Source organism: Montipora foliosa, chromosome 8 (genome assembly GCF_036669935.1).
Source record: "Montipora foliosa isolate CH-2021 chromosome 8, ASM3666993v2, whole genome shotgun sequence".
NCBI classification, from domain to species: Eukaryota; Metazoa; Cnidaria; class Anthozoa; order Scleractinia; family Acroporidae; genus Montipora; species Montipora foliosa.
The window spans coordinates 23,744,764-23,772,263 of NC_090876.1; the positions used below are offsets into that span (position 1 = coordinate 23,744,764).

Genomic DNA, 27,500 nt, shown 5'->3' on the forward strand with positions numbered 1-27,500 from the left:
ACCCACTAGATCTAGTACAGGCACCATGACCAAGGCATTTCCCATTTGAGGTGTGAATGGGTTACCGGGGTAACAGATTGTTATGTCAGGGACCAAATCTCATGAACAGCCTTGTGGGGATACTGATGAGACTCTTCAACAGGAACATTTCAATTATGTGCAATATAGAAAAAATTAATGTTTTACTCATTTCATGAGACCCCAAAATACTAAGAATTTACTTGGGTTCCTGTGGTTTAAAAATGGATGCAGCCTCAAAATTAGAGATGTTTGTATGGAGTTTTAACTATGTTGGTCTCTGTTTGACCTACAGTAAGAGCATCAAACTTGGACAGATGGCCAATCTCAACATTATCTTTGAATGTGATGGTGTCAATTTATTGATTGGTTCAAATTTGAAACTTGTCCCAGTTCCCTGAACAATTCCAGAATGGACTAATACACTTCAAAACTTGAAGAACCTTGTTCCCAAACAAGGGGATGGTTATGACGGACATCAGGACTAGAATTTCTGTGGGACCAACAACTCTAAGCTAAAAAAAACCTCTAGAAGATTGAGCTGTTGATGAAAACAATCCAGATGTAAAATGGAAAGTCACTGTTCAAAATATGCCAATGTCCACTTTTGCTTCCATTTTGCAGCCATTAGTTAGTATACATTCTCCTTTTTTCGTCCTCTATCCTCTGTCAGGATATGAATGCTACAATTACAGCACACCCTGTTTCTTTGTCTCATTGGATTAATGAGCATTGTACTTAAAGATTTTCTTCAAATTACATTGATTGTTTAACCCATTGACGAGTAAAATCGTCTGGCGTTAGATAACCTACGATAACGCATACTTTTCTTTAGACAGGGTGGAAAAGGTACGCCTGATACAATTTCTTAACAAGTCATCTGCCGCCCACTTGTCAATAGTGATGTTATCATGTGTCATGCTAAAAATGTGAGCCAATTAGATTTACCGGAAATTATCTGCAGGTTGCGATTCAAGGAAAGAGGCGATGAAAACAAAATAGAACTCCAGCTGGAATGCCTACAAAGTCAGCAATAATTTCTTTCTCTCTCAAATCTTTCTCTAGCTTAATTAAAATTCTAGAATGACCAACAGGCACTTTTGCATACATGTGTAACTGCATGTACAAGTATCTAGTAGGCATATTTCTTGGCAGCTAAATTTGGCAATACATGTACATGTACCTTATGGACTGTGCGAGTACCTCATATCGGGTAGCACTGGCAAAAGTAGGAAATCTGGACAGGTCTGGGTAAGTCACATGCACTTGACTGAAGACACTGGATTCCTCATAGGGAATTCTTGTGGGATACAAGTTTGGTGTTTCACTTGGAGGAAATAATGTCCATTTTTTTCTTCCATAGATCTGTGCTACTAAGTTACAACCATATGTATCAAGGTGACATGGTGTAGATGCTTCTTTGCTTCCAATCCATATTGTTGATTCATCCCCACATCTTCCAGGAAATCCAAAAGCACCCCAGTTAACAGATTGGCGCAAGTCAGGACAACTATGGAACAACTCTGCCATGTATTTGTAATCTGCATAGCACCAATAGTCATTTCTGAAAATATTTTTATAATAGTATTTATCATACAATAATATTAATAATGTCACATAACTCTATATATAAAAAAAAAACATGCAATAGATGGAACATAATTATCCGAATTCACATGTCAAGTATGGAAAAAAAGAAAGACAAAGTCCTGAAGCTTTTCTCTTTAGTGTGCATGATGTTTGCTTCGTGGAAACTGCTCAAGCCACGAAACTAGTTACTGATGAAACAAGAGGCTACCCCCAGTATAACTTTGTCACACTTTGGACACTGGTATATATCTCTGTACCCCAACAAAACTGGTAAAGTCACGTTTTTCATTTAACATTTTATCCATTTCTCCAAGAGACTCATGATGTTGAAAACACAATATTATGTTTCCATTGTTGTGGTTGTTCCCGTACACCTTGACGGCAAAAGCTGGCTTATTGCTACTGCTCACATCCTTGGAAAGGAATTTCATCAAGATGTTTGACTGAAGTGGGTGGAGCAAGCACTCAATAACTCGGGCCCATTCTACAGATTGGTGGTTTTCGTAGTAAATTAACATGGTTTTACCAGGATTAGAACTCTCTAAAGATAAGTTGTTTATTTTGCTTTTATGTTGATTTTCTTCCATTTCCTGTGGTGAAAATTTCCTGAACTTCGACATTACATGAAATTTGTTCGGAGGAATCTTCTAAGGCCAAAAAAATAACAGGGGTTACAAACTTTAAGGTAGTTTTGTCACTTTTAGCGAATTTGTGTTTTTTAGCTCCACTTAAAAAATTGTCTTACAATTCTTGATGAATTGGCAGACAAAAGGCGTAAGCAGTAATTATCACTCAGCAAAATTTGAAGAAATTTCACCAAAGGAAACTGGAGATATTTTCACGTAAAAGTTTCGCAATTTTTCGATCGCAAAACATACGTCACAAAATAAGAAATCACCAAGATCGCCATTTCACAACTCCAAGGATGTTCACAACTCCAAGGATAGCTGTGTCCCTCGATCGATGGTTGTTAGAATCAGATAACTTGTTCAGAAGAGGGGGAAATGAATTTTTTTTTAACCTTCTGTTGGTCTCCAAAGAATTTGCAGCCTTCTTATGGATAGGTAAACATGATTTTAAAAAGATGCTATGTCCACAAAATCTTGACCAAAAAAAGAGTTTGCAAAGTTGTGCAGCCATGTTCGTTTACTTTCTGCGTGGGAGAGCCTCGCGTCGATCGCGCGAACTTTAAAGCTTGCGCCATCAGCCACTAAGTTCTAGAAACCAGGTTGCATGAGGTCAGGAAAACTATATGAAGCCACCTTAAACTTTTTATATTTGAAAACAGATCATAATTTGATCATGCACACACGTCAGGGAAATTAATCCATTCAAGAATTATTGGGAAGCAAGGAAATGGAACAGTTCCTATAAGCCTATCACCGTTAAAACTCCTGCCAATCTAACCAATATTTTTCTCCGACTTCATTCGCTGTCAAAAGGTATTTCCTGTGCCACTAAAGCTGAACTTGGGCAATATCAATGCATGCAGAAAGCCTATAACTCCAATAAAAAGGCTGAACCAATATTAGCTCTTAAAATAAACAGTGTCTTTTGTTTTATACGTTTATTGTCGACTTAATAGGTGTTACATAATTAGTTTGTTTGTCTTCATAGTAAGGTCAAGATCAGCTGAGATTGAGCTTGTAGGCTACTTATTGTTGTTTCGCTAAAATGACAGCTGGACACGATAATAGCCGTCATCGTCTACATCTGTTGTCCAAATATACTCATCCGCGTTTTGAGGGAACCTAAGTTTACAAGCCTTAAAGGTTCTGATTACGTTTGCTGGCCATTTATTAACACTCTGTTCTATTTATCAGTGTATCAAATTACGGCAAATGGAAATATTATTAAATTAGCTAACTTTAGCCTACTTGTGAAAACGCGACAGACTCCCCGATCGTTCCATGCAACCATTCAACCATTGTATAAATTCCGTAAACGTTGCGCTTTCGAACTCACAATCTGTCTCCATAACCGTGCTTTTTCCGGAATTTCCATGACTCCGCGAGAACAATCGGAAATTTGTTCGAAGTTCACCGAGCCTAGCAGCCAAAAATTCAGGAGTCCAAGCTGCACATTCCCACTGAGATGCTGCGCCATGAAATAATGCAGGTTCTGAGCGGTTTAAAAGGTGGTCTCGAAGATTTACAGGGTCAGGAAGCACACAAATTCTTTCCACTTCGAAACGATCAATTTTGTTCTCCACCAAACCAAATTCGCCCGCCATATTGATTGACGTCATCGTGACCCGCGGAGATTGGAGGCACACCGGGTCATTTATACCGGAAGTAAATATGACGCACCCATGTGATTGAGTCATGATTGAGTCACGTTTGCTCTCTCTACTGTAGACAGATAGAAAATCAACGCATGCTGTTTTTTATGAGGGTTGTCTTGTTTACTGTTCCAAATATGACAGTGATATTCTTGGCATAATAGTTCGTTTACAAAACAGTTTCATTTTTTAAGCCTGAATACGTGCTCTTGGCTTCTTAAGAGTTAGAACAAAAACAAGCATTTTATCACGGACGAAAATATACGTCGTGCGGTTTGAGTATTAGTAATAAAATGTCAAGGATTTTACGAGCTCTTGCATGATATATCACAAAACCCAAAACCTCCAAATTCTTTCTCAGTATTTTGCTTTTAAGTGTCTTAATATTACAAGGAGAATGTGAAACATGAACTTTCATAGATTTGTGAATGACACAAACATGTTTTCTCACTTCGTGCGCCCATTTTTTGAAGAACGTTATAAATATATTTTCTTGCGTTTCTGAATGGGTATACACGTTTTGTCAGTTGTCTCTTTCATCGGTGGTCGGCCATCATGTTTTTTGGGAAAGTTGGCACTTGACATATTTCTAATCCTTCCGCTGGACCCGTTGATCATCAGTTCAAGAATGCGTTTATTTATAACTTTTGTATGGTAAACGTCCATTGCTTGCTAATCAACGAGTCCCGGTCCTGTTCAGACGGTGGACGCCGCGGACACCAGCCAACGTTCTCCCTCGGGTTCTAAAGAGAGGCACGGGACTGAAGAAAGGTCGGTAGAACTCCACTCCAAAAGAGCACGTGAGCTCGTAGGTTATATATAAATGCATTTGTTACGCACTTCCGAATTAATTTCGTCCCGAGCTTTTTTTTTTTTTTTTTTTTTTTTATCGCATGGTTACAGGAATATACTGTAACAATAATTAAGTTGAATAAAATCAGTGCCATGAACAAAAATCGCCAAAACGTTTTTCAGTGTGAAACCACAGGTAACCCAGGCTTAAGTTTGTGTCACGTACAGGTTTCATAACACGAGAAAATGAAGAGAACATATTGGCGAAGACAAAAAATCGATGAAACTTACCATGTGGCGAGTTGTTGCTGTCCTTAATATGTACTGGAAGTTTCGGGAAAAATAGTCGCCTTCACCTTTCCTTCATAGTGTAGTAGCAACTACACTGACACAAAGTTTCACGTGTAGAAATTTTTATTTTGCAAGATACAGCTATGAATTATATGAATTGATCGTTTAATTGTGTACTTTAAAGACAATATTATTTCCTTTGAAAATTAAATTAAATCGTCCACAACTCAAAGGTCAGAAAACGAAAACAAACTGCTCTACTCGACAATGACAGGTGAGCGGCCGATAAGAAAACGTACGCTGTTTCAATCTTGAGCTCGCCGGTTCGCACATTATATATAGAACACTCTGGTTCGAAAATAAATATTAAAGAACACTCAAAGTAAGTGTACACAACACAATGGTCAGAGAAATGGGAAAAATGGTTTCATTGGTTCTTGAAGTCACGTGATATGCGGCCTTTGTTCCCTAATACCTTATCTTACATTGCATTTCTCTGCAGCGCTCAAATTTTTTTCAGCATACGCAACACTAGCTCTCGGGCTTCGGCTGCTCTGTTAACGCTGCAGCCTCGTCAGCCTAGTGTCTTCGCTCGGCTGACTCGTTGGCAATAAAGTACATCTTCACCTTGCTTTATTACAAAACTAGCTTTCTCGAAAAAAATGTTTTTACTGACATTCATGAAAAGGAGACTGTCATAAAGTCCTAAGAAAGGACAAACTTTCTATTTGTGTAATTAGTTTCATCATCGTCATCGTCACCATAAGTATCACCATCATCACATCGTCATCGTTATCATCCTTATCTTCATCATCGTCATCGACATCATTATTTCACGAATTACATGATGGAAACAAGCAAGGACCAAATCAAAGCAAATTACACAAGTTACCTCGCTAAGCACACAAACATGATTATATCGTAGATTGCAACTATTGCAACAAAGGCGAACAAAGCCGCGACCTTATTTTTAAAGGTTTCTTTCAAATATTTTTCGAGGAAATTGCTTAAGTGTCCTGACGTGTTGAACGTGCCTTTTTTTCCTGGATTTTAAGCGACTTCCAACTGAATCACTGCTAGCTTGGTCCTAGTTACGGTTACGCCCGGCCGTTCCTTTACCGTGGCAACTGAGCTGTTGGAAGATCAACTCAGTCTGCCGAGCAGATTTTCAATGTACTATGACATGGCAATGTTTTGTTATATTTTTTCATAAGCAATTATTTTTTGTCATTCGCCAATTCCATTGAATTCTTTGTAACGGAGAAAGCAAAACACTTGAGTATTGGCGGACATAAGCTCGGCTTAGATCAAACTTCACCTCAGCGATTGTTCAAAAACCATATGGCGAATCACTCAAAAACGAGCGAGGTCGCACAAAACTGCCAGTCACCTTGGCTTGGGTTTCCTTAGCTTCAGCGGGAATTTCAAGAGATGGTATTATCGCATATTCTATAATTATAACAAGATATCGGTGAAATGTTATCATTTCTTGGAAACTGCTAGTGAAGCGCTTAACTGCTAAAGAGGAACTGTGAATTTAAAGTGAAGAAAACACTATTTGATAAAAAAAAATATCAGTCAGCGTGATTTGTCCTGGGTTGGCCTTTGGTAAACCAGGAATGGTTTCAACATATCTTTTTAACTTTGAAATCGAGTTTATATTTCAAATAAGCAACTTATATCATTAAGCAGGTTTCCAAAAGTAGTCAGGCGCATACATTGCTGATTTGCGCGAGCAAGCACGTGCCTGGCATTCTGCGCGAGGTCTAATTTACAAAGACAGCATACTCTCTTTTGTTACCAAGAATATTTTTTTTAACATGCAAAAGTTGCAAAATTTTCCTTGCGTTTGTGAGCTAAAGATTTTGTAGATTACGTCCGTTTCAGAACCTTAAGATTGAGATAACATGGTTCGCCTAACCATTGACGGAAATTGGCAATGAAAGTATGGATAAAAGGGATGGGAATGCTGAACAGAGAAACATGAACCTAAATTCTTATTCAAGGAGAGTATGAATTTGTGCAAGCCAACTGTCCGTCTGTAAAAATGTTTCATGAGACTAGCCTTGTTTTGACTTTAGCCTCAGGCTAGCATTTAATTGTAATAATTCTTTCTCGAATAATTGTGGTTTCCATGGCTTTTCTTAGAGTGTTTGGAAAAGCCCAAGAGTGCAATCAAACCATCTTTGTCTCTTTTTCCAAGGATGATTAAGCATAAAACAAAATAAAGCAACGTAAAGAAAAGAATAATTTGTTTTGATGAGTTTTATACAAACTTCGGAGAACTCTGATTGGCTCAGATTGTGCTGATATTCTAATCGTGCTTTGAGCTTGATTGAGGTTGGAATATATTTCCGCCTCTTTCATATTTCACTTTTCATTCTGGAATAAATAATCATCTCATGAAATTGAATGGACCTGTTGTATATTCATATTCAAAACGCAGCTTCAAAATTTGTTCAAAGACTCGGCCAGCTACCTGCTTCAGTAGACAACTGATGTCATCGTGTGTCCAATATATTCAGAGCAATTCCCTTTTCCTGTGGTTTATTGGTGTATTCAGCCTAAACGAGAAACAAACCTAAAACAAAGCACTTGAGAATTGATGTTTTGGATACGATCGAGTGAGCATCGTAAGCCAATGGCTAGAGAGGCCATTTACCAGCTGTGAGTTCCAATATCACCTATGCCCGCAATAAGGTGGTGTTCGTATTGCCATACCCGACTCCCTATGGCCGCGGTCATTAGTCATCTGAATGGACATAATCATTACGCATTTATCAAATGGGATGACGTCACTAAAAAGCGTTAAATTTTAATAGAACGTGCCGCGTTTGCGCTTATGTCTTACGACGGGGCCGGGTGATGAAGCACGATTATGGCTTTATTTACAATACTAAAGATCTTTTTTTTGAGCCCGCTTTCATTGCGTGGCGTTTTAAACTTTGTTGATCTCGACTTCCTTTCCCACTGCCTGTTTTTGTGTTAAGTTTGTACCGTTGACTGAGCCAAGTAAGTAGTTTCCGTATAGCTCCTTTCAGCCATCATGATCATGATTGATACCTTTGTTGTGAGCAAGGCTGCCTCGACTTCTGCTTCAGCTCACAAATTATATCCTTCGCTTTCTTCTTCTTCTTCTTCTTCTTCTTCTGCTCAGTTCTTCTTCCTGGGCTCTGCTCTTCACGGTGGTTTATTATCTACCCATTTTCGTGACAAAAGTTTCTACGCAAGGCCACACAGCTGACCCTATGGTGAAGTGAAAAACACGTGAGGGTTTCCTTGGTCGGCCAGCGTGCAAGCTCTGTTGTGTCGCCGGCGGTTTCAGTGGCGAGCATTCGCTTCAGCTAATTGATGCAATGTGTCACTGGCTGGCCACCTAACTCAAGACAATTTTCCTCGAACACTGTTCCAATATAACGAATGACAGCGTCTAGGGAAGTAATTAAAATTTCACTTTTCATTTATTAGCAAAACAAAGAATGAAAACCACAATGGAAGGCACGTCAGCTGTTTGGATTGGTTCAGGTGTCTTTCATATAGTCTTGCTTTCTCCTTGCCATAAATTTTTACTTCTTCCTCTGCAAATCGCTGTCTGATACGTACGTGTCTGGATTCGCTCTAATGCCACAACGTTAGTTCGCGTAATAACATCTGAATTAAGTGCGGTCGTTCTGAGAAGAATATTGGAAAGAATTTTTCAATTGAAAGAGGCCTCGAGGGTGAAGGGTGGCTATATTGAAGAATTGTGCAATATACATTTTTTCGGTTTTTGTTAGAATCGTTGTTCTCTCAGTCGAGCTGACTCATTTCCCTGATTAGTTGTTTCCTCGAATAAAAATTTGCGTGGACTTGGAAACTTTGTATACATCTGACGTAATCGCCACTTTCCGAACTGCTTCTCTCGCCCAGCTCAGGTTTTTCAGCTTTTTTGCTTTCTTCCTTGCGAGGAATAGATAGTGAATTTCACAGCAGTAGCGTAGAAGCACACTTCGTTATTATTTGACAGACTTTTATGTAAAGAAAACATGTCTTGTGCCTGACTCGCTGTTCGGTTGCATCGCAACGAAGAAAGCGTTTACTCGATCTAAAAGCCGGGATCGCTCTAAAGAACCCGTTTAGGAAAACTCGTTGAAATGAATTCTGTTGATGCTACTCTAGGTGCATTGAAGTATTGAGCTTTGCTAAGGAGATGCTGTTTTGGAAACAACAAAAGGCGATAAATTATACAGGGATTATGTTCCGCGCGAGGCACACGAGAGGGAGATCCATTCTGTTTGAGTTCTAGTTCTTTCTGGATCAGGCGCGTTGACACGAATAAGCAAACTTATAAGGTTCAGTGATTTTCGAAGCTTGGTTCCATGTTCCGCTAGGTTTACTCTCTTGTTCCGCCAGCTACTGAATTTATATTATATTTTGAATGTCGTGAAGATAGCTGTGATAATTACGTTTATTAGGAGCACCAGCCCAACTTAGCAAGAATTCTAAACACGCGCCGGCGAACGTGATTGGCTCGCATCATGGCAGGTCGGATATGAGCATGCGTAATGGTACGGGAAATGCACGTGTCAAAAGAATATAAAAACAACAAAGCTTCCTTCTTAGGTCCTAGAGATATTGTGTCATTAGCAGCCAGGTATCTTTTATGTCCTTCTATTTATCTAGATCTTTTATGTGGACCGCGGTCATTTTGGTCTCTTCACAACTGCGGCTCGTTTAGAATAGAATGCCATCAACCATGTTAGACTCACATCTTTGTCCACCTAAAACGAAAAAGTTTGCTCACAGTTGTCGGAACACAAGCTCTGGGAGGTTTACTTACTGCGCACCGCCTTTACATAGATTATCAACGAACACCAGGATATTTCAGCCCGAGGAGATGGAGTCTCGGATAATTTTACCGCCTTCTTTGTTGACTCATTTAAGCGAGGAAGTTCTTGTTCTTATTTTGGAGTATTTAGACTTTAAGAGTCTTGTAATGTTGGGAAAATCTTGCCGACTATTTCATCGACTCTCCCTTTCGGATCTCATATGGCGTCATCGATGTAGGGTGAGTAGTGTCGAATTGTCTTTTCGTTTCAGCGGAGGGAATCTTTGTCTCGACATTTAAATTTTTGGATTGTATTATAGTAGTCGCTTTAAGATGACTTGTTTCTTTCGTCGACTTGTTCCGAATAGAGAAGAAAAGGCCACATGAACTCATCGCTCAAGGAAAAACATTCGTTGTTGTGGCCGTCCACAACGGAAGCTTTTTTTTTTTTCGGTGAGCTTTCGGGAGTTCAAGTTGTTTTAACCGAAGAATGGCGTTCATACATATCCTTTAGTTAAAGAGTTGGTGTGGCCTTCTCTTTTGCCGGCAAATTAATCGCAGAACTTGAATTTTCCATTTCCGATTTGCAAATGCCATGTGGTAGTCGAACTCGTTCGGGCAGAATTTTAGTTGGAAATTTGGTCCTTTCTCGGCCCTGTTTTGCCGAGTTATATAGTTAAATCATGTTCATTATATTATCTCGAAGTCCTGGCTTGTTGCATCGTAGGTTTTCATGTATCAAGGAATACTTCAGTAAAAACGAAGAGGGCGAATGCTTTCATTTGGGTCTAATATATTATTCAAGATATTTAAGCTGCCAAGAAATTCGAGCTTTTATTTTATTTGGACGCTTTCTTATGGCAAATAGACTATTGCAGAATCTGCCAGATAGATGATTGAGAAGGGTTGTCGAAGTAGCCAAAGCCGGTTAGGCTGATTTACTTCCTATCTGGGTTCGGAGGAAGGGAAGAGGGTGTCGGCGTGCTCTCTCTCATGATGTTAAAATGGTAATGAAGAGATCGATTTCAGCGAATTTAAGTGGTTGGCGTTGAATAGACTGCTTGTACTGAATGCTGTGTTAGCGTAGCACTTTTCCATTTTCTCCTTGTGGCATTCGTTTACCCCAAAAAGCAACAACATGGCCTCTCCCTTCGACTGTTGTTCGGTTTCGTTTCCGAGACGTTCAGTGCGTCCATGGCTTTTGAAAATATGGTGTTGATTTTGCATGGGGAAAGACCTTGTCCAAGAAGTGAAATATGCACAGCTTTTTTGAACAAGAGGACATGAATAAATAAATTGAGGCTTTTTGAAAGGACATTTACGCGATATTATCGGAACCGGAATCGATTGCTTTGTGTTTCTCTTTCGCCAGGTCCACAGCAGCTGCCGTCTTGTTTCGCCAACAAACACACTCACTAGCCCTCTTTCTATTCATTGTTTGTGGCGAATTGCAAATAACGTCTTTCTTTCTTTCGAATCTCAAATTTTTATCTAAAGCCACTTCTATCTTCACATGTTCCGGCTGAGGCAATGTTATTCGTTCAGAGGTTTTCCCAGCTGAGCTTTTTACTCTCGAGAAGTAAGCTTACCGAAACGACGAAAAACTCACTTTTGGTAGAGAAACGGAAAGAAAAACGTTTGTTTATGGGCATGTATTATCAGTCTCTTTAAGAGATACCCCCTGCATTCACAGTTCAAAGTAGTCCTACTGAACGAGGCTTCCTCTGCAGACTTTTTTTTTCATAATAGTGAAGCACCGGCCACTTTCCTGTACTAAACTTTTGAACTCATTCGTGTACATGGCCATAAATTGTTACGTGGTCCAACATCTTTACATTCTGCTCTTATAGAGATGTGCCCATCAGCTGCAAGCACATTTGACTATGTAGATACAGATTTTCTGCATGCAGGATTGATTCTCAGCTGCACCCACGAGACAGTTCTTGGATCAAACAAAGTTACTGCTCACATTTTGAGTCACAAGTAATTTAGTTAGACTGTTCTAAGGATGATTAGGGTAGTGCTCCCTAAAGGTGGTACAAAACTGTGAGTGGCTTATATCATGCTACTCTATATATATATTATATCATGCTACTCTTTTCCACTCTATAGATGGAGGAATTTATCTTGAAAGAGCTAAAGTGAGCCAATCCTTCAGTGTTTATTTGGCAGTGCTTTCTGTCCACTTCTTTCTTTTTATGAAAATTTTACTCTTATTATTCATGTTAAAAGCATCAAAAGATTAAGACTATGGTACCAAGGCGAATCAGTCAATTGTTGTGAAGATCTTTGCCTTTGCAATTTGGCTGATGTTGTTAGGTCATAGGCAGTTTTTGATAATATATAGTTCATCAGTGTTATCATTTGAAAGTCAAATGATGCTTTCTGTTTATACTTATTTGCAGGACATCAGCTGACAGGCGTGTGCTTTTATCATGTCAGCCTGCTTGTTTTAAGAATGTATGCTTGTAGTTAACAGAAAAACATCGAGATCCTAATTACTTAGACATTATAGTTGAATTTGGTTTGTCTTCAAGTGGTTCATTCTCTCTTTTGACTGCAGTTTTTATTCTCATTCCAGGTGGACTTTGGTCTCAGAACAAGGTGGCCGGAATACACTTTCGTTTACCTCTACGAAATGTTTTACAAAGCTGAAGTTCTTAAGAATGATCACAATTTTTTCAGACCAGTCAGTCAACTTAAAACTTCTGTCATAGTTTGGTATCTTTTGAACCCTGTACCTCCTTCTCAAAGTGTAAGTCATTTAACAGCAAGCCAAGCAAAGTCTATATGGGGATTGACAGATGAAGAACTAGAGTCAAATTATCATGAGTCAGACAGAGGTTCGTCTTAAGTGGCTCTTTTTTTGTTCTCTAAACAATATTTTAGTATTCCTTTATGAGCCATTCTGGATTTGTGCAGGGAACTGGGGCGAGTTCCAAATTTGAACCAATCGATAAATTGACACCACATGAAAGACAACATCCAGATTGGCGATCTGTCCAAATTTGATGCTTTTAGGTTGAACAGAGATCGTGTTACAGACTTTAAAACATACAATGTAGTAAATCCGTACACCCCCAAAACCATATAAACTCTTGGAAAATTTTATCAGATTTCGGACAACTGGAAAATCCTGTCATGGACCTACTATTTGGGAATAGGTGAGGTGAAAATCACTTGGTTTGCCTATATTTCTGAATATTACAGAAATCGTAAAAAAATTAAGGGTTTTTTAAGGTTTTAGGGGACGCAGCCTCAAAATTAGAGACCTTTATATGGGTTTTTAACTATGTTTTTAAGTCGGTAACTTGGTCTCTGTTCGACCTAAAAGCATCAAACTTGGACAGATGGCCAATCTTAATGCCATCTTTCATGTGATGGTGTCAATTTATCAATTGGTTCAAATTTGAAACTTGCCCCAGTTCCATGCGCAATTCCGGAATGGCCTATAGCCAAGCGTGTCATTTCTATAAGTTTTTTTTTTTTCAGCTGTCAAGTTTTGGTTTTCAAAGGTTGTTCTGTATTTGGGCTACCTTGTCAACTGCCATCAGAATAGTATCTTTTTGTAATCTCTAGTTTTACCAACTTGTTGATATCATGTGAAAGCTATTTAAGTGCCTATGAAGTGTAAAACATCTTTTGCTTATTTTAAAGACCATTTTTGCTGCAGGATCTATTTAATACAGGATTGGTTTTGTTGTTTATTGTCAAAATAATGGTCACTCTTGGTAAGCTTATACGGAGATGTACAGCATTATGGGCAGCAAATGTGTTTCAACTCTGACCATCTGCCTGAACTTATCTGTTCAAAATCCAAGATATTTTGGTTCATTGCAGAATGGGACTGGAAGCGAAAGTGTTCCCATGACAACTTGTCTATTGGTGCCACTTTGTGCCTCATCTGATACACATTACTGGTGCCAAGTTTGAATATCATTACTCCAATATTTTTGGAGATATTCTCAATTTTGTGATTCATTACATTCATTTCCAATTGTTGTGATGTCATCAATTTTTTAACAAAAACTTGAATATCTCTGGAACGAAAGAAGGTATTCCCAAAAAACAAAAACACCATTCTTCATCATTAAATTTTGAAAGGTCTTTAAATTAAGCAAAATATATTTTTCACTTCGTAGGCAATTAAATATCTTTTTTGTTGTGTTCATTTAAATAGTGCAGCTAAGTGCAGTAGAATAAGTGTCCAGTGGCTTTCTTCATTCTGCTGATAAAAGTGATAAATTTGGAAAAAGTGATAAATTTGGAAAAAGTAATTGGGAAAAGACACAAAAAATGGAATATGGAAATTAAAAAAATTGCATCAAATTTGAGTTTTATGCTCCTGCAGATAATGGTTAATTATTTGCAGGAAGAGAACAGACCCCACCCCCACCTGCACCAAAATGTTAATAGCAGTGCTTTAGTTTTAAAAGAGTAAAACTGTGAATTGTGTGACCGATCCTTGCATGTTTGTGTTTTGCTCTGTTGTGGCTTAAGAGTTTCAGTAAAATGACATTTATTTAAATGTCATTTTATTAACAACTGTTCAATTTATATTTGCAGAAAGAGACCTCCACGAAGACTACCCTTCAAATTACTATGAATGGACTAGTTTATATAAACTTTTCGTTAGAAAACATGGAGGAATTAGGCTAATGCAGACTTATGTTCTCAAGCGATGTCTGAGAAATCGGCAAGCCCTTGAGGAACACTTTCAATTATCTTTACACTCTTCACGGCAACAGAAATGGTATCAATTCTTAGAAGATAGGGATGCAGGAAATCGCAAGGCCTTGAAAGCATTGACAGAGCACATGCCAAGAGTAACACATAGCTACATGCTTCACCAGGTAAATTACAACTGTTACAATAGTATTGTTTGGTCATGAAAACTGACTCTGTTGTAACTAATAGTCAAAAGATCAAATTTTAAGATGCATGGGACTTGTTCTCGGAAAAAACCAAGTCCGAGGTAATTTTTGATAAGACTGTCATTAGAAAAATAGTTATTGCTGCTCTTTATGAAGCTATTTATGAGGCAAGGCAACTGACACTCGTGCTTGATACTTTCACAAACAAACAGGAGAGATGGCTAAAATTCAGGCTACTGGTTTTCTCAGTAGGAATCCATTTCCTTGGCAGAGCCAAGATAGGAAAAGCACTTTTGCAGTTTTGATAAAGTCTAAGTAAGGATTGAAGCAGGGCAATAACGTTGAACTAACTTGGCACCAGGCACAAAAAATTCTTAACCCATTCACTCTTCTTGCTGCCAAGGACACCCCCAGTTTACAAGTAAAATTGTGTGGCATTAATTTAAAGGATGATAGTTTTGTTCCTCTTTCCTCAAATATATCATAGGTAAAACCCATGAAAAATTCCCAGAAAATGTTATTTTGTAAAACTCCAAAAATATAAATGGAATTTGGTCACTTGTTTGTCAGATCACAGCAATGTACATAGATGGCCATTTGAAAGGTGGTTTCCAAACTGTTAAAGCATATGCTGATTTCTGTGGGTACTTCAAGAACTGGTTAGATGCTAAAAGCAACAAACTCTTGGTACAGAGACAGGGAGAAATGGTGGCTGAAGACTACAGAGCATGTCTGGAGTACGTCAACGGAGAGGTAAACCACTTGGGTATTAAAGTGCTACTACGATGAAAAAACCAGCTCTCGTTTTTCTTCAAATTTTGAAAGTACTTGCGTTGATTGCTCAATAAGCCAAATTTAATTTCAGAACACGAATTTGACAATCTGAAAGCCAAACACTGTTGTGCTGCATACTAATTAAGCTGCATTCTCACACTGAGTTTTTAAGCTAGTGAGTAAGTGACGTCACTCTCTCCGCTATCCAGATCACTGAAAGCTTAGCAGTCAGAACCGCACCAAGTAATGGCGGACCTTTAAATAAAAAAGGTGGAGCTCAAATAGTCTTCCTCTTGAAATTTCTACAAAAAAATTTGCCTATTGAGCAATCATTGCAACTACTTTCGAAATGTGAAGAAACACGAAAGCTGATTTTTTCATCGTAGTAGTACTTTAATTTAACTGCTTTTTTGAAAAAACAGTGTTGTGGTTAGGAAATATGGACACAAAGCGTTAGTACAGGAGGATGTAGACCCACTCTGGTCAACAGCAGTTTTAGGCCCCCTCCATCCCCTCTGGATATTTTTGAATCTGCAACTTGTTCTTTCCGGATTAAAAAATAATCTCATCCACACGTAAATTTGCCCATCCACACTTTTTTCAAAATATATGGATCCAGATTCACTCTAGTACTCAGGACTCCTCAAGGAAACAGAGGTAACAGAGTATGTGCCATAAAGAAGTAATGTTGCCCTTGGCAGCCATCTTGAGAATTCGTGGTAAGGAACTGGGCTTGATCTTGTTACGCCATCCAGATTAAAGAAATTCTAAATGTAGTGTCCACATGTTCCCGGATTCATAGCAGATTTAAAGATATCCACTCTGGAGAGCATATTCAAAAAGTTCGGATTCGCCAGCAAATTCGCTGGATACGTGTGCACGGAAGGCGTATCCAGAAAGAAAAAGATGCAGATTCAAAAATATCTGGGTAAGAAAGGATGGGGCCTCAAGTATCCTGCCAGGTGTTCTTAAAAAGTCTGAGATGCAGGTGTGGACATCACCAAATGTCTTCCTGTAGGGTGTGGCTGTTCTAACAGGTGGCAAATGAGCATTGCACCATATTGCATTTATGACATGATTTTCTAGGTAATAAAATCACCAGTAATGAATCATATCTGCAGTAAGCCCTATAATAATAATAATAATAATAATAATAATAATAATAATAATAATAATAATAATAATAGCAATAATAATAATAACAATAATAACAATGATAATAATAATAATTGTCTCGCTAGTCGTTGTTGCAAATACTACAGCAACAGCGCAGCTCAACAAGGTTGAACTGAAAGCATGCTATGGTGCCCCTGGCAGCCTTTTAACGGTTCATGTATGACCTTGGAGCACAGCTTACAGTCAGCGGCAATCAGCTGTATGCTAGTATTTGCTGAGGGAGGAAAACCGGGGAACCCGGAGAGAAACCCTCAGAGCACAGTAGAGAACCAACACAAAATCGACCCACTCATGGTGTCAGGTCCGAGAATCGAACCTGGGCCACAGGGGAGGTGAGTGCTCTCGCCACTGCGCCAAACCTGCTTCCCAAAAGCTGCATTCGATACAAATTGGTTTTCAACTTCCTGGGGAAACATTGGTATTGCATACTTTTCAAACTTTAAAACTCGTGTTTTGCATAATTATATAATAAGTTGCATTTACACCCTGAAATTTTAAGGTAGTGAGTAAATGACGTCACTTTTTGCTAGATCCAACCCTCTGAGGTCCAATCGGTCAGGTTTGAACGTGAGTAATGGCAGACCTTGAAATCCAAACCTTACACTCAAAATAAACAACCTTTTGGATAAAAATGAAATCTCAAAATTTTACTAGTCAGGTGTACATGCTTTCAAACTGAAGTAAAAAAGAAAATGATTTTGTGATCATAGTAGCACTTCAAGGAAACTATAAATTGTTTTTAGCCTTTAAAGTTAATGACGGTTTGAAGGAAAAATTAGAATCAACATAGTATTAAGTAAAAACATCTAGGCAGTCAGTGGGCTGTTTATGAACCATAATGAACCGCCTAAGACTGCAATTACTTGGTGAAAAAAGAACATTTGGACCAAGAACGCCCATATGGAAATCTAGTGCTCAAAAAGCTGAGCAAAACTATCTGTTAACACCTGATCATTGATTGCACAACAGCTTTCAAGACACGCTGAGGAGATTGAATTAACAGTGAATGACTTCATGAGCAAAGCTAAGCCATATGTTGAAAGACTTCATGAAGTTTGGGTTTGGCAGAACCGAAAAGGAACAGCCTACGGGAAGGAGCATAGACCTTCAACAGTGGTCAGACGGCACAAGTGTTACAGGTATTTTGAAGGTTTCTGTTGCTTTCAACTTTGTTATGGGAACTGCTAGATTCAAGCTCAAATTTTTTTCCTGTTCTGTTAAATAAAGTTTCAATCATTATAGCCTATGTGAGCTTAGAACAGGGAAGTGGTTCTTCTTATAGTTTTCATACTCCAACCAATAAGTTGTTTTTGAGGTGCTGGCTTTTTCTTTGTCAAGATCTTTCTCATGTTTCGGTTAGTTGTCTAATCATTGCCAACTTTCTGACCTACAGGGAACAGGTAACAATAATGTAGGCAAAACATGGAGTTATTACGCTGAAAAGGGTTCTTTTTGTTATCCTGTTGCCATACACATTTCTTATGACTTTTGCAAGCAGTCCAGTGCAAACGTATGTACCCCTTAATACTTAAAAATCAAATTTGACCATTTTCCAACCACAGTGTACTTAAGGAGACCTTTGGTGGATTATACGCATGGTGCATAGAAATAAACAGGTCACTTTGCTTCTTGATGTGAAAATCTAAATGCAGTATTTTGACTTGTCTGAGGTGCAATATTGCTAACGGCGTGTTTTGAATAAACTTCGATGGCCCAAACGTATTTTTCATGTTTCAAACATTGTTATTACAGCTAGCCTTCTCTGGCCGAACATTTCTTTTTAAATAGTGGATATTAGTGACTACTTCGTATGCGGTGATTGCAGAGATGTTGGGTACCGGTGTTAAGCTTTTACATCACGGATGGGTAGTCGTATTTGAGCCACAGCAGTTTGGTTTAGTTTCAATGCATTTCTAAGCATCCGCGGCTCCTGGCCCCTAATTGGTTGTTTTCTTGGTGACTGCTGTTACCCGACGATTTACCATTGATTATCTAGCTACGTCGCCTCCCCGAAAAATAGATGGCTATTATTCTTCACGCCTGGAATAACAGCGATATACTTAAGAAGAGATTGTCAGGCTCTTGTTGTCAAAGCTAGAGTTCCTGCACTTTCTTCAAAGAACAACGTCCGAGAAAGCGTATAATTAGTAAGATGGCCCAACCATCGACAATTTCGAGTTCGGTCCCAAACGAACGTTGTTTTTCAGCTACACAATTGACAATATAATATTGGAACTGCGTCTTGCCGAGTTAAATTAATGAGCCGTTCAAGAAACTTGAAGAGAGTCGTTGTGTTTACTTACATAAGCACAGGAGTGGGTCAACTCATTAGTTTTTCTTTGTTAGATCCAGTGGTTTTTAAGATGAAAAGGCGGCAAATCCAAGACAAACGAACAATGCCGTGCGGAAATTTTTCACATTTCTACCTTCCCTTTAATTTTTCTCTTTTTCCGCCATTTGTTTCAGTCAACGAGACCACTTTTCTTTGTAATGAATATTCACGTCATATCGACTGCTTTTGCCCGGGTGCGTTGGTGGACAATCAACAAACACTGATATTGCTCTAGCAACTCGGAAGATCGTCACTTGGAAGTATTTGCTTTCGCCGGTCGTGTGCTAAGAAACGAGTATCACAACGCCCCTTCGCAAGTGCGTATTCCACTTATCATCTGGGATATTCAATAATCGACACCTAATTAGTAATCTGCGAAACCCACAAGCTCAACATTGTAAAGGAAGTCGTAGTGGCCGGACATAACATTCTTTAATAGGCTTTACAAGTAGCGTTTGAAGAATCGCTTCGGGCAGCGTATATGGCTTCACAACGGATGCGCTTAAGTACTGAAAGAGTGACCTGTTGTTCGCAACAGGCAAAGTCGAGTGGAAAAATGCCCATTCAGTTTTGGCATTCAGGTGAAACGTCTTTTTGTCAAGATCATCATTCCAAAACCTTCTGGCTTTTCAAGTGCTTGACACCAGAGGCCTGATATTAGCGAACGAATGAACAACATTGTTTTTCCTGATCACGTTCTCAACGACAGAATCAGTGTCGATTGGATTCTTTCACGTACAACTTTTTCGATAGTGAGCTGGAATCTCAGCTCGCAATTCTTTGATTGTGGGTGTGTTTTTTTGGATGTGTTGTGATTGAGGCGTGTTGAAAATGACTGAATCGTTGTCTCAACAGTCTGGTAGTGTGAGGTAGTGGAATTTAATACTGTCGTTATTCAGAGATTCACTGAGGAAAAATTATCTTCACTATGAACACTTTTTAATATATTGAATAGTTCGAAATCAGAAGAAAAGAAACTTCTGGAAAAAAATTGTAACAGCGATGTTCCGCTAGACTCGACAACGTAGCGAGCGTTAATGGATCAGCATTCCAAAAGAATTTAATATACAGTAATGCATCCCTTGTCCGGTCTCAAATCTGTCTTTGCAGACACTTCATTTTTCGGCATCCCTTCATTACAGGATGAGCGAAATAGCTCAAATATATTGATGTGATCATGAGTCATTTCTTCCATTGTGTTCTTAGCTTAAAACGAAAAAATGGCCGGTATTATTGTTATATTGCTTTCATAGTATGTTCTGTTTCATTGCTTGCAGCCATTCTTTTGTGAATGTTTCGTATCTTTTCAGCCGTGTACATACCTTATTTTTGATTTCAATTTTGTAAGACAGCGGGATAAATCCCTTTCATGTTTTACGATAACATTTTCTTGTTGAAAAGAAAATTTAAACTTGAGAAAAAATGGCCTGGATACCGCAGCGGCCTTGGCAAGCGATCTGCGGTTTATCGTCCCTATTTGAGGAAGAAAGGGATTTGTCGTTAAAAGGCAACATTTTAAACCTAATTGCGCCTTCCTCTTCTAGTAAGGGAAAAAACATCGTTTTACATTAGTAATGGTTGAATTAGTTATGGTATTTATTTCATTCGTAAGATGCACATTTTGAAATCTGTATAATTTTTTTCCTTCAAAGAAAAACCATTCATTTATTCATGATTGTCTTACAGGGAATTCCTTGAAAAGGGCAATCTGGAAGACTTCACAAGATTGAAAATGTACTTTGAAAGGAAAGAGGTGGTGGTGGCTTGGTTCAAAGACAACAGTTGGTTGCATACGTTGCTAGGAGATTACGTGATGCGGCCACTTAGACCGGCGTGTCTGTCATCTGATCTTTCTTCGTCTCATTTTTCCACCGACTGTGTGTCAAGTTTGGTGCAGAGGTGAGGACGTGAGACCTGTTTTATTACAGTGGTTTATTCCGAGAAGTGCAAGACACATCCTGAGGAAATTAGCGTGAAAATCTGGCTTGAGATAATTAGTGTGAAAATCCCGTTTGTTCAATGCTCGCGTCTGGAGAGGAAACAGGTTTTAATGAACGGTGTTTAAGGTTTCTCATTTCAAGTGGAGGAGTCGCTGTAAACACGAGACTTTACCTTTGATTAAGCTTGCCTTGTGGGATTTCTCTTGTTCTCCGGAGATTTCGCGGGAAACTCTGAGAAGTTTAGATTCGTGTTTAAGGCTATCTGGGAAACTAACTCTAAAGTTAAACATAGTTCCATTTTCGAGTACTCGATTTATAGTTCAGGGTCATTAACAGTTGAATAATTGAAAACAACGCGAAACTAACTGGTTCAAAGACAACAGTCAATGAAAGCCTTATCAAAGATTAAGCCTTTCTCTCATTTTTGGCCCAAGTAGAAAGAAAATGCTTACTGTCCAGCAAAATCCTAGATTCGTTTACCCTCAAATAAAACGCTTATGGGTCGCGTCAGGGGGCTACAAAACTAAGCAGCTGATCTATTCCCAGTGCTTCTGCGTGGTGCGCCATTTCGTTGACCTGGGAAAGAGATATGCACAACTGAGTAAAACCGGCTTGTTTTTCTGGTTGCATCACTTGCCTCTCTTCTTTATCTTTTTTGCTTATTTGTTTTGGCGCCGCGACTTGAATTACTCTCTTTCTCTCAGCCTCACTTGGGCGGCAGTGATTGCAAACAAGTTAACAATTTGTGGTAAACTCTCGTCAGGCTGTGTTCCGTCAGCTGTGAGCTAAGCTGATATCAAGGGAAGCCGACGGCTCTCTTACCAATTTATTGCCTCTTTCCGTGTTCCATTGGTATTTTGAGGAAGTTGTGGTGACGCAAATCGGAATTGTACAGCTGAGATATCTGATGCACGGTCTCCGATAGAACTGTGTACTTAGAGCTCCCAGCAAAAGCCGCTACTAGTAGCTAAATTGCCTGAATTCGACAGAAACGCCTTACATTGGGTTAGCTGAACCACTTCATCTTTAGAATAGTCGATAGCGTTTTCCAAGTCCTCTTACGGCTGCTTTAGCGGTCGTCAATAATTTTTGGAACATAAAGATACCAAAAAGTGAAAACAATATAAGAGTTCGTGTGAACTTTCTAGGAACAATACGACTCATTCCCTTTGAGGCTTTACATCAATGACTCGCTATTTGTGGTTTCCTTCTTAGACCCAAGTGTGGACCGCACTGCCGCGGGGAACATTAGTGTATTTCCGTTCGGCATTGTTAGTAGCCTTTTTGAGCCGTTTGGGTCTTGCAACCCTTCGTAGGGTCATTGTTTCATTTGTTGACCAGAAGTGCTTAACTTTGTTTTAGGTTTCTGGAGACTGGATGCCGCTCAGACTTCAACAAGATCCGCATGAAGCTATCGGAAATGGGCTCAGTTCAGCTGCAGAATCTTGTGCGCAAGTCTCGTCAGCTGCGAGACTCTATACAACAAGACGTGATGAAAGAAGACTGTGTTTATGTCAACGATTATGAGGACAGAAATCTCATTAACATCTTCGGCAGCGACCCTTTCTCAGAATACGGACGAAGGATAGAAGTTGTCACATTAGACTAGTTAGGTGAAATAATAAAAGGGCCTAAATTCGATCTCGTAAAATATACTTGTAATTCTCGATTTTCCTCGATCGTAAACTGGACGCTGGTCTATTGAATCGACGACTGGAAATGTTAGCGGTCTCTCCCGCTTTTGTCGGATTTCCTTCGTTTGGTAGTTGTATTGCCCCCATCAGGGCCAGTCTTACATGAAAGGTTTTTTTTTTTCGATACAGGACAAATGTCTCATTCTTCTTGTTTATAATTATTTGTACATGGTGCGTTTAACGTAGGTGCGAATGTTTTTCAGTTCCTATGACCGCTAAGTAAATTATTTATTGTTTGAAGTCGAGCTTATTTTGGTGCAGCTCGGTGTATTTCAGAAAAAGAGAACATTATTTCATTGCATAGTTTTAGCCTAGACAAGATCGCGCGATGACTGTTTGTTGTAAATGATAGAATGTCAAAGTTTGGGTGGAAGAGTTGAGATCCTTTATTTGGCATTTAATTTCTTCATTCCTGCTATGGGGGGAGGGGTAGGTGCTATCTTTGCATAGTGCTTGTTTCTTTAATTTTGTACGAAGTATTTTTACATGAAGTTGATATTTTCGGAAGAAGTGTATAATAGAATATTTAAGCGTACTGTAATTTGATGAAACTTCCGACTACTTTTTGGAGAAAAAATGAAAGAAAGAGGAGGACAATTTTTTTTTTTCGACCAACTTTGGTCTTGTTAATAGTAAGAAAACGTACGATTATTTATTATGCAAAGAAATATTTAGTGAATTTATCAACATATCCTATGAAGCTTAGAATGACAAGTTATATTAGTGCGCAGCGCCGTAACTCTTCAAAATGAGAGAAAGATGTTTGATTAAAAACATTGATCAGTATTGTGACTTGCGGAAAAGCTTTTACTTTTTGTCATATTAACGTGTGTCCGTGCAATTTCGGTAGCCTCGCAGATCCTACAAGGTCTCACCTGATTGGAGACCACCCTTGAGGTTTAACAAAAGAACAAATAACAGAAACAAGGGACCCTAGAGGATAGAGTTGCAGCCCTTTTGTTTTAGGCCTAGGGTCCATTGTTTCTGTTATTTGTTCTTTTGTTAAACCTCAAGGGTGGTCTCCAATCAGGTGAGACCTTGTAAGAGCTGCGAGGTGACCCTGCAATTTCGTTGCTGCAATGCGTTGCAAGGCAAACTTGGCAGAGCATAGCTAGCACCGTTTGCGTAATAGACCTTATTCCAAAATGGCCGTCATTTAAATATTCATTTGTTTTTATTCAAATTAAATTAGCCCTTGATGCCTCGTTCTTGAGCTGAAAATTCAAAAGAATATTTTGCCTTGAACGAGGCATCAAGGTCTAATTTGAATAAAAACAAAAGAATATCTAAATGGCGGCCATTTTGGAATAAGGTGTATCGACCTCTTTAGCTTGTTCGTTTGTTTTCCCATTCCATACCACGTGATGATAACAAGAGGCTACGGGTTTCCTTCGAAATATTTTAAGTCCATTTTCTTAAAGTTCACAGTTTCAATGGATGATTTTTGTTACAATATCTTGTTCAGTACGTGCAAACGTTGTTTTGCTGTATTTGATTTATGCTCATACCTGTGTTAATATCCATGCAGTTCAAATCCCAAGTATAAGGTCCAAATTCCGTGAACCAACCAATTTCAGGGCAAAAGTTCACTGACGTAAATCCTGGTATCTGGATGGGAAGACCGTCGAGATATATACGACACGATTTTGCCTTTCGTAGACTATATGCATGGTAATTACTTTTTTCAATCGGGATACTCGTATTTAACGGAATCCCTAAACTTTAAGGGACAAGTCACAAATCTTTTAAAACTATGTACAAAGTGATTTCTTTTAATCCCGCACGAATTTGGCCAAATAGCACCAAACTGCGTTTCAGGAAACTTGCACAGGTCCCGTTGACTTCGATAAATGTAACCTAAATAACATGTTGACGGAATGTACACTTGATTAAGCCTGGTTATCACTAGCTTCGCAAGCACGGGAGTGCTTATTTCAGGGTGAAAACAGGCCTGACCCAAGCATGTGCACAAGCTCAAGAATCATTTTTTTCCTTTTCCTTGTGCTCAACATGTCCTCCTACCCGGATTTATCTGATATACACAATTGCTAGATTGCTCTGAATTGACTGTTATCGTTAATTTAGGACACTGCCCCAGGACTTCTGGTAGCAGAGAAAATAAGAAAGATAAAAATTATATCCATTGATAGGATTTGAACGGGGAGTTTCAACTAGAGCTATGGAAACCGTCTCCCGTAGAATATTAGTTGTGGAGACGTAAGCTTTGATTTAAAATGTTTAGCTTTGTCGTGAAATTTGGTAACCGACCTTTTTCAGTGTTGAATATTGTCAGGGGCACCCAACGAATCTGTTCCTCACGTTATCTGTTCCCCAGAGGAATCTTGCTGGCTGGCAAAAATACAGGTGTTTCGATGAGCTGGCTAGGAAATGTTTTTATTGATAGAGGTTTTGCCTGGGAATTACTGACTTTTTCTAGCATTTCAATCCGAACTGGCTGTAGAAACTCTGATGACTGAGGACAACTTAAAACCCTTCCCTCTCCCAAACATACGACGGCTGGTCAGAGTGATTGCGCTTGCGGAAAAAAACCTGTTTTGTCCCGGTTTTGTCGCTTTTGTTCGGTCGTTTTGAATCGAGGGATTTGAAAGCGCGCGGAATTCCTGGCTGGGAAATAAATTTGATCAGCTGGCTGGGAAACCAACCAATCTTATCTAGCTGGCTGGGAAATTTCTTGTGTGTCTTGCTGGGAAAAAGGAACAGATAATGTTTTCCCAGCAACACTGAAAAACACCTGAAAATGCCTCAATAACATTTATTTTCATTAACTGGGGTATAATAATACATTTTACAACAAATTGGTCGTTGGGTGCCCCTGTATTGTTTGTGGCCGAGTGATAACACAGCATTATCAAATTAATAATGTTTAGAATATTGTCCCTGAGCAGCTAGCGGTGTGGTGGTACCGACCTGTGCCCCTGCGTTGGAACGAAGGGGAGGCCATTTTGGTGTCCTTACAGGAATATCCAAATTTTCTGCTGTAATATTAACCGGAAGTACAGTACGGTCAAAAAGAGGTTTGCGCTATCCTTCGTCGAACGCACTACGGAGTCATACGATAACCGGATATTTATTTCCTAACTCGTTTCCAGTCACGCACACTACTCCGTCAATTAGTCACGTAGTCTTTCGTGGTCTGTGGTCATCGCGATTGGCTCTGAATGATCCTATTTGGGGCGACTTCTCTGAAGCCTTCGTTCTGCACTGCGCATGCTAGCTTGACGGTTTCCGACCACTGGTCAGGGGAGGGGGGGGGGGGGGGAACCAAAGACGCTGGGTACGAGGTTGTGAAAAGTCTTTCTACCAAGCAAAGAATTCTTACGCCCGCACAGGAAGATCACGGTCGTTAACGTCGAATCCAAAACTTTGTTCCTTCGAAGACAGTCATAAATTATGGTTTATGGAGATATGTCCCGGTTTGCACGCAAGGGCAAAAATCTTAAAACACTGAAAAGATGGAGAAGACAAGGCCTCGACGCCGGGCATCGACGAGACTTGCGATTTTGACGATTTTTGCGAAAATTGCGAAAAATCGCAAAAAACGTAAAACAACTGAAAAGGTTATAGAAGACAAGACTCACGATTTTAACGACTTTTGCGAAAAATCGCAAAGATAAGAGCGTGCGAAGTTTATTCTGGAACAAAATATTGTGGTGTCATCTTTGAGTGAATGTAAAAACTGCGTAGTATTAAATTGCATCTTTTATGAAGATTTTCTTCAGTGCATGAATTAGAATCATGTTTGGTAATCTGTATTACCCCTGAAAAGTCAAAAAGTTTAAAGAGACCGGAGAATGCTGCTTATAGAACGAGCCCACTTGACATGTACACATCACGGTTATGCCGATAAGTTTCGTAGTCATAATTAACAGTAACTCGCTGCAAGCTCGGGTGTATAAATGGGTACCGGCGTAAGGCTGGGGGTAACCCTGCGATGGACTAGCATCCCATCCAGGGGGGAGTAGAAATACTCCTAGTCGCTTTATGCTAATGAAACCGGAGATAAGTGCCGGCCTGATGGGCCTTCTGGCTCGTAAGCAGAGACTTTACTTTACTTTGAGTGTCTTCATGCAGAGTCAGCGAAAAGACATGCATAGGATTCACTTTGTTTCTGTCTTTGTTAACCTGTCCATTTCTTTCATCATCTCGTTGACTTTTGTTATTTGTTTCTGGATGTCAGCGGGCCTACGTAGCACATACATTTGTTTAATTTGCTACACTATCTCTATCTTTTTGCATTTACATTACTCTCTGAAGGATTATACCTATTTTTTCCAGGCTATTTCTTGGTTTCAGCTTCTTTGACTGTCTGTGTTGCCGGTACTGAAAATCCGTTCTCAGGTTGAATCTGTTCTTACCTATGGGTTAAATTGATGATCCTCATTTAACCTACAGTAGCTTGAATACGTTCTCAGATAAATTAAAGAAACTTTAGGAGCATTCAGCCTAGAGAAAAATTAGAGTCAGGTTAGGAGTAGTTTTGGTTATCATACTGATTATACATTGATATCAATAAACTTATACAAAAGTAAATAATGAAAAGAACTGCGTTGGTTTAAGCATGTTAAGTCGTTGTAGCTAGTGTACTGGTGAAGACACAGGACTATAGATCTGGAGGGTGTGAGTTCGATTGTGAGTTCATAGAAGTACAGTTCTTTGTTCATTTACTATGTTATAATGTTCGAATAATGTTGAGACTGGATGGATAAGTGTACTCATGAATACAGAAAGCACGAAGATGATACGAAGACAGAGCTTGAGGGAAGGTATTATGATAGCTGTTTTCAATCCTTTTTTGGGGGATTGATAGCTGCTTTAAGGAAGAGTGCCTATTCATTATCAGCCTAGGTAAAATGAGGATCACCTATTTAACCTATATGTAAAAAAGGATTCAACCTGAGACCGGATTTGAC

The 27,500-nt window shown here is 39.1% G+C and overlaps 2 protein-coding genes across 5 annotated transcripts in view; one reads left to right on the forward strand and one right to left on the reverse strand.

The window, feature by feature from the left end:
- The window catches only part of LOC137967961 (HSPB1-associated protein 1-like), a 17,188-nt gene extending 13,319 nt beyond the window's left edge, over positions 1-3,869 (reverse strand). Inside the window, exons 1-2 of one of the 4 annotated variants that reach the window (XM_068814562.1) lie at positions 3,486-3,869; positions 1,222-1,582 (exon numbers count right to left, since the gene is read on the reverse strand). In XM_068814562.1, coding sequence (XP_068670663.1) covers positions 1,222-1,582; positions 3,486-3,856 — 732 coding nt within the window. In that variant the 5' untranslated portion in view covers positions 3,857-3,869. The other 3 variants (XM_068814563.1, XM_068814565.1, XM_068814566.1) reach the window with 3 other exon arrangements.
- Positions 3,870-9,566: 5,697 nt separating this feature from the next.
- LOC138013249 (uncharacterized) lies at positions 9,567-23,355 on the forward strand. The gene is made up of 7 exons (XM_068860271.1): positions 9,567-10,019; positions 12,361-12,622; positions 14,346-14,632; positions 15,224-15,406; positions 17,573-17,742; positions 20,622-20,834; positions 22,238-23,355. Exons 1-7 carry the CDS (start codon positions 9,696-9,698, stop codon positions 22,482-22,484), a joined length of 1,686 nt encoding a protein of 561 aa, XP_068716372.1. The 5' UTR covers positions 9,567-9,695; the 3' UTR covers positions 22,485-23,355.
- The last annotated feature ends 4,145 nt before the right edge of the window (positions 23,356-27,500 follow it).

Excerpts from the sequence above, each read along its gene's own strand:
- LOC138013249 (XM_068860271.1), top strand. The coding sequence starts at position 9,696 with ATGCCATCAACCATGTTAGACTCACATCTTTGTCCACCTAAAACGAAA. Across the intron at positions 12,623-14,345 it reads TTATCATGAGTCAGACAGAG|AAAGAGACCTCCACGAAGAC; the intron begins GTTCGTCTTAAG and ends TTATATTTGCAG. Across the intron at positions 15,407-17,572 it reads TGGAGTACGTCAACGGAGAG|CTTTCAAGACACGCTGAGGA; the intron begins GTAAACCACTTG and ends ATTGCACAACAG.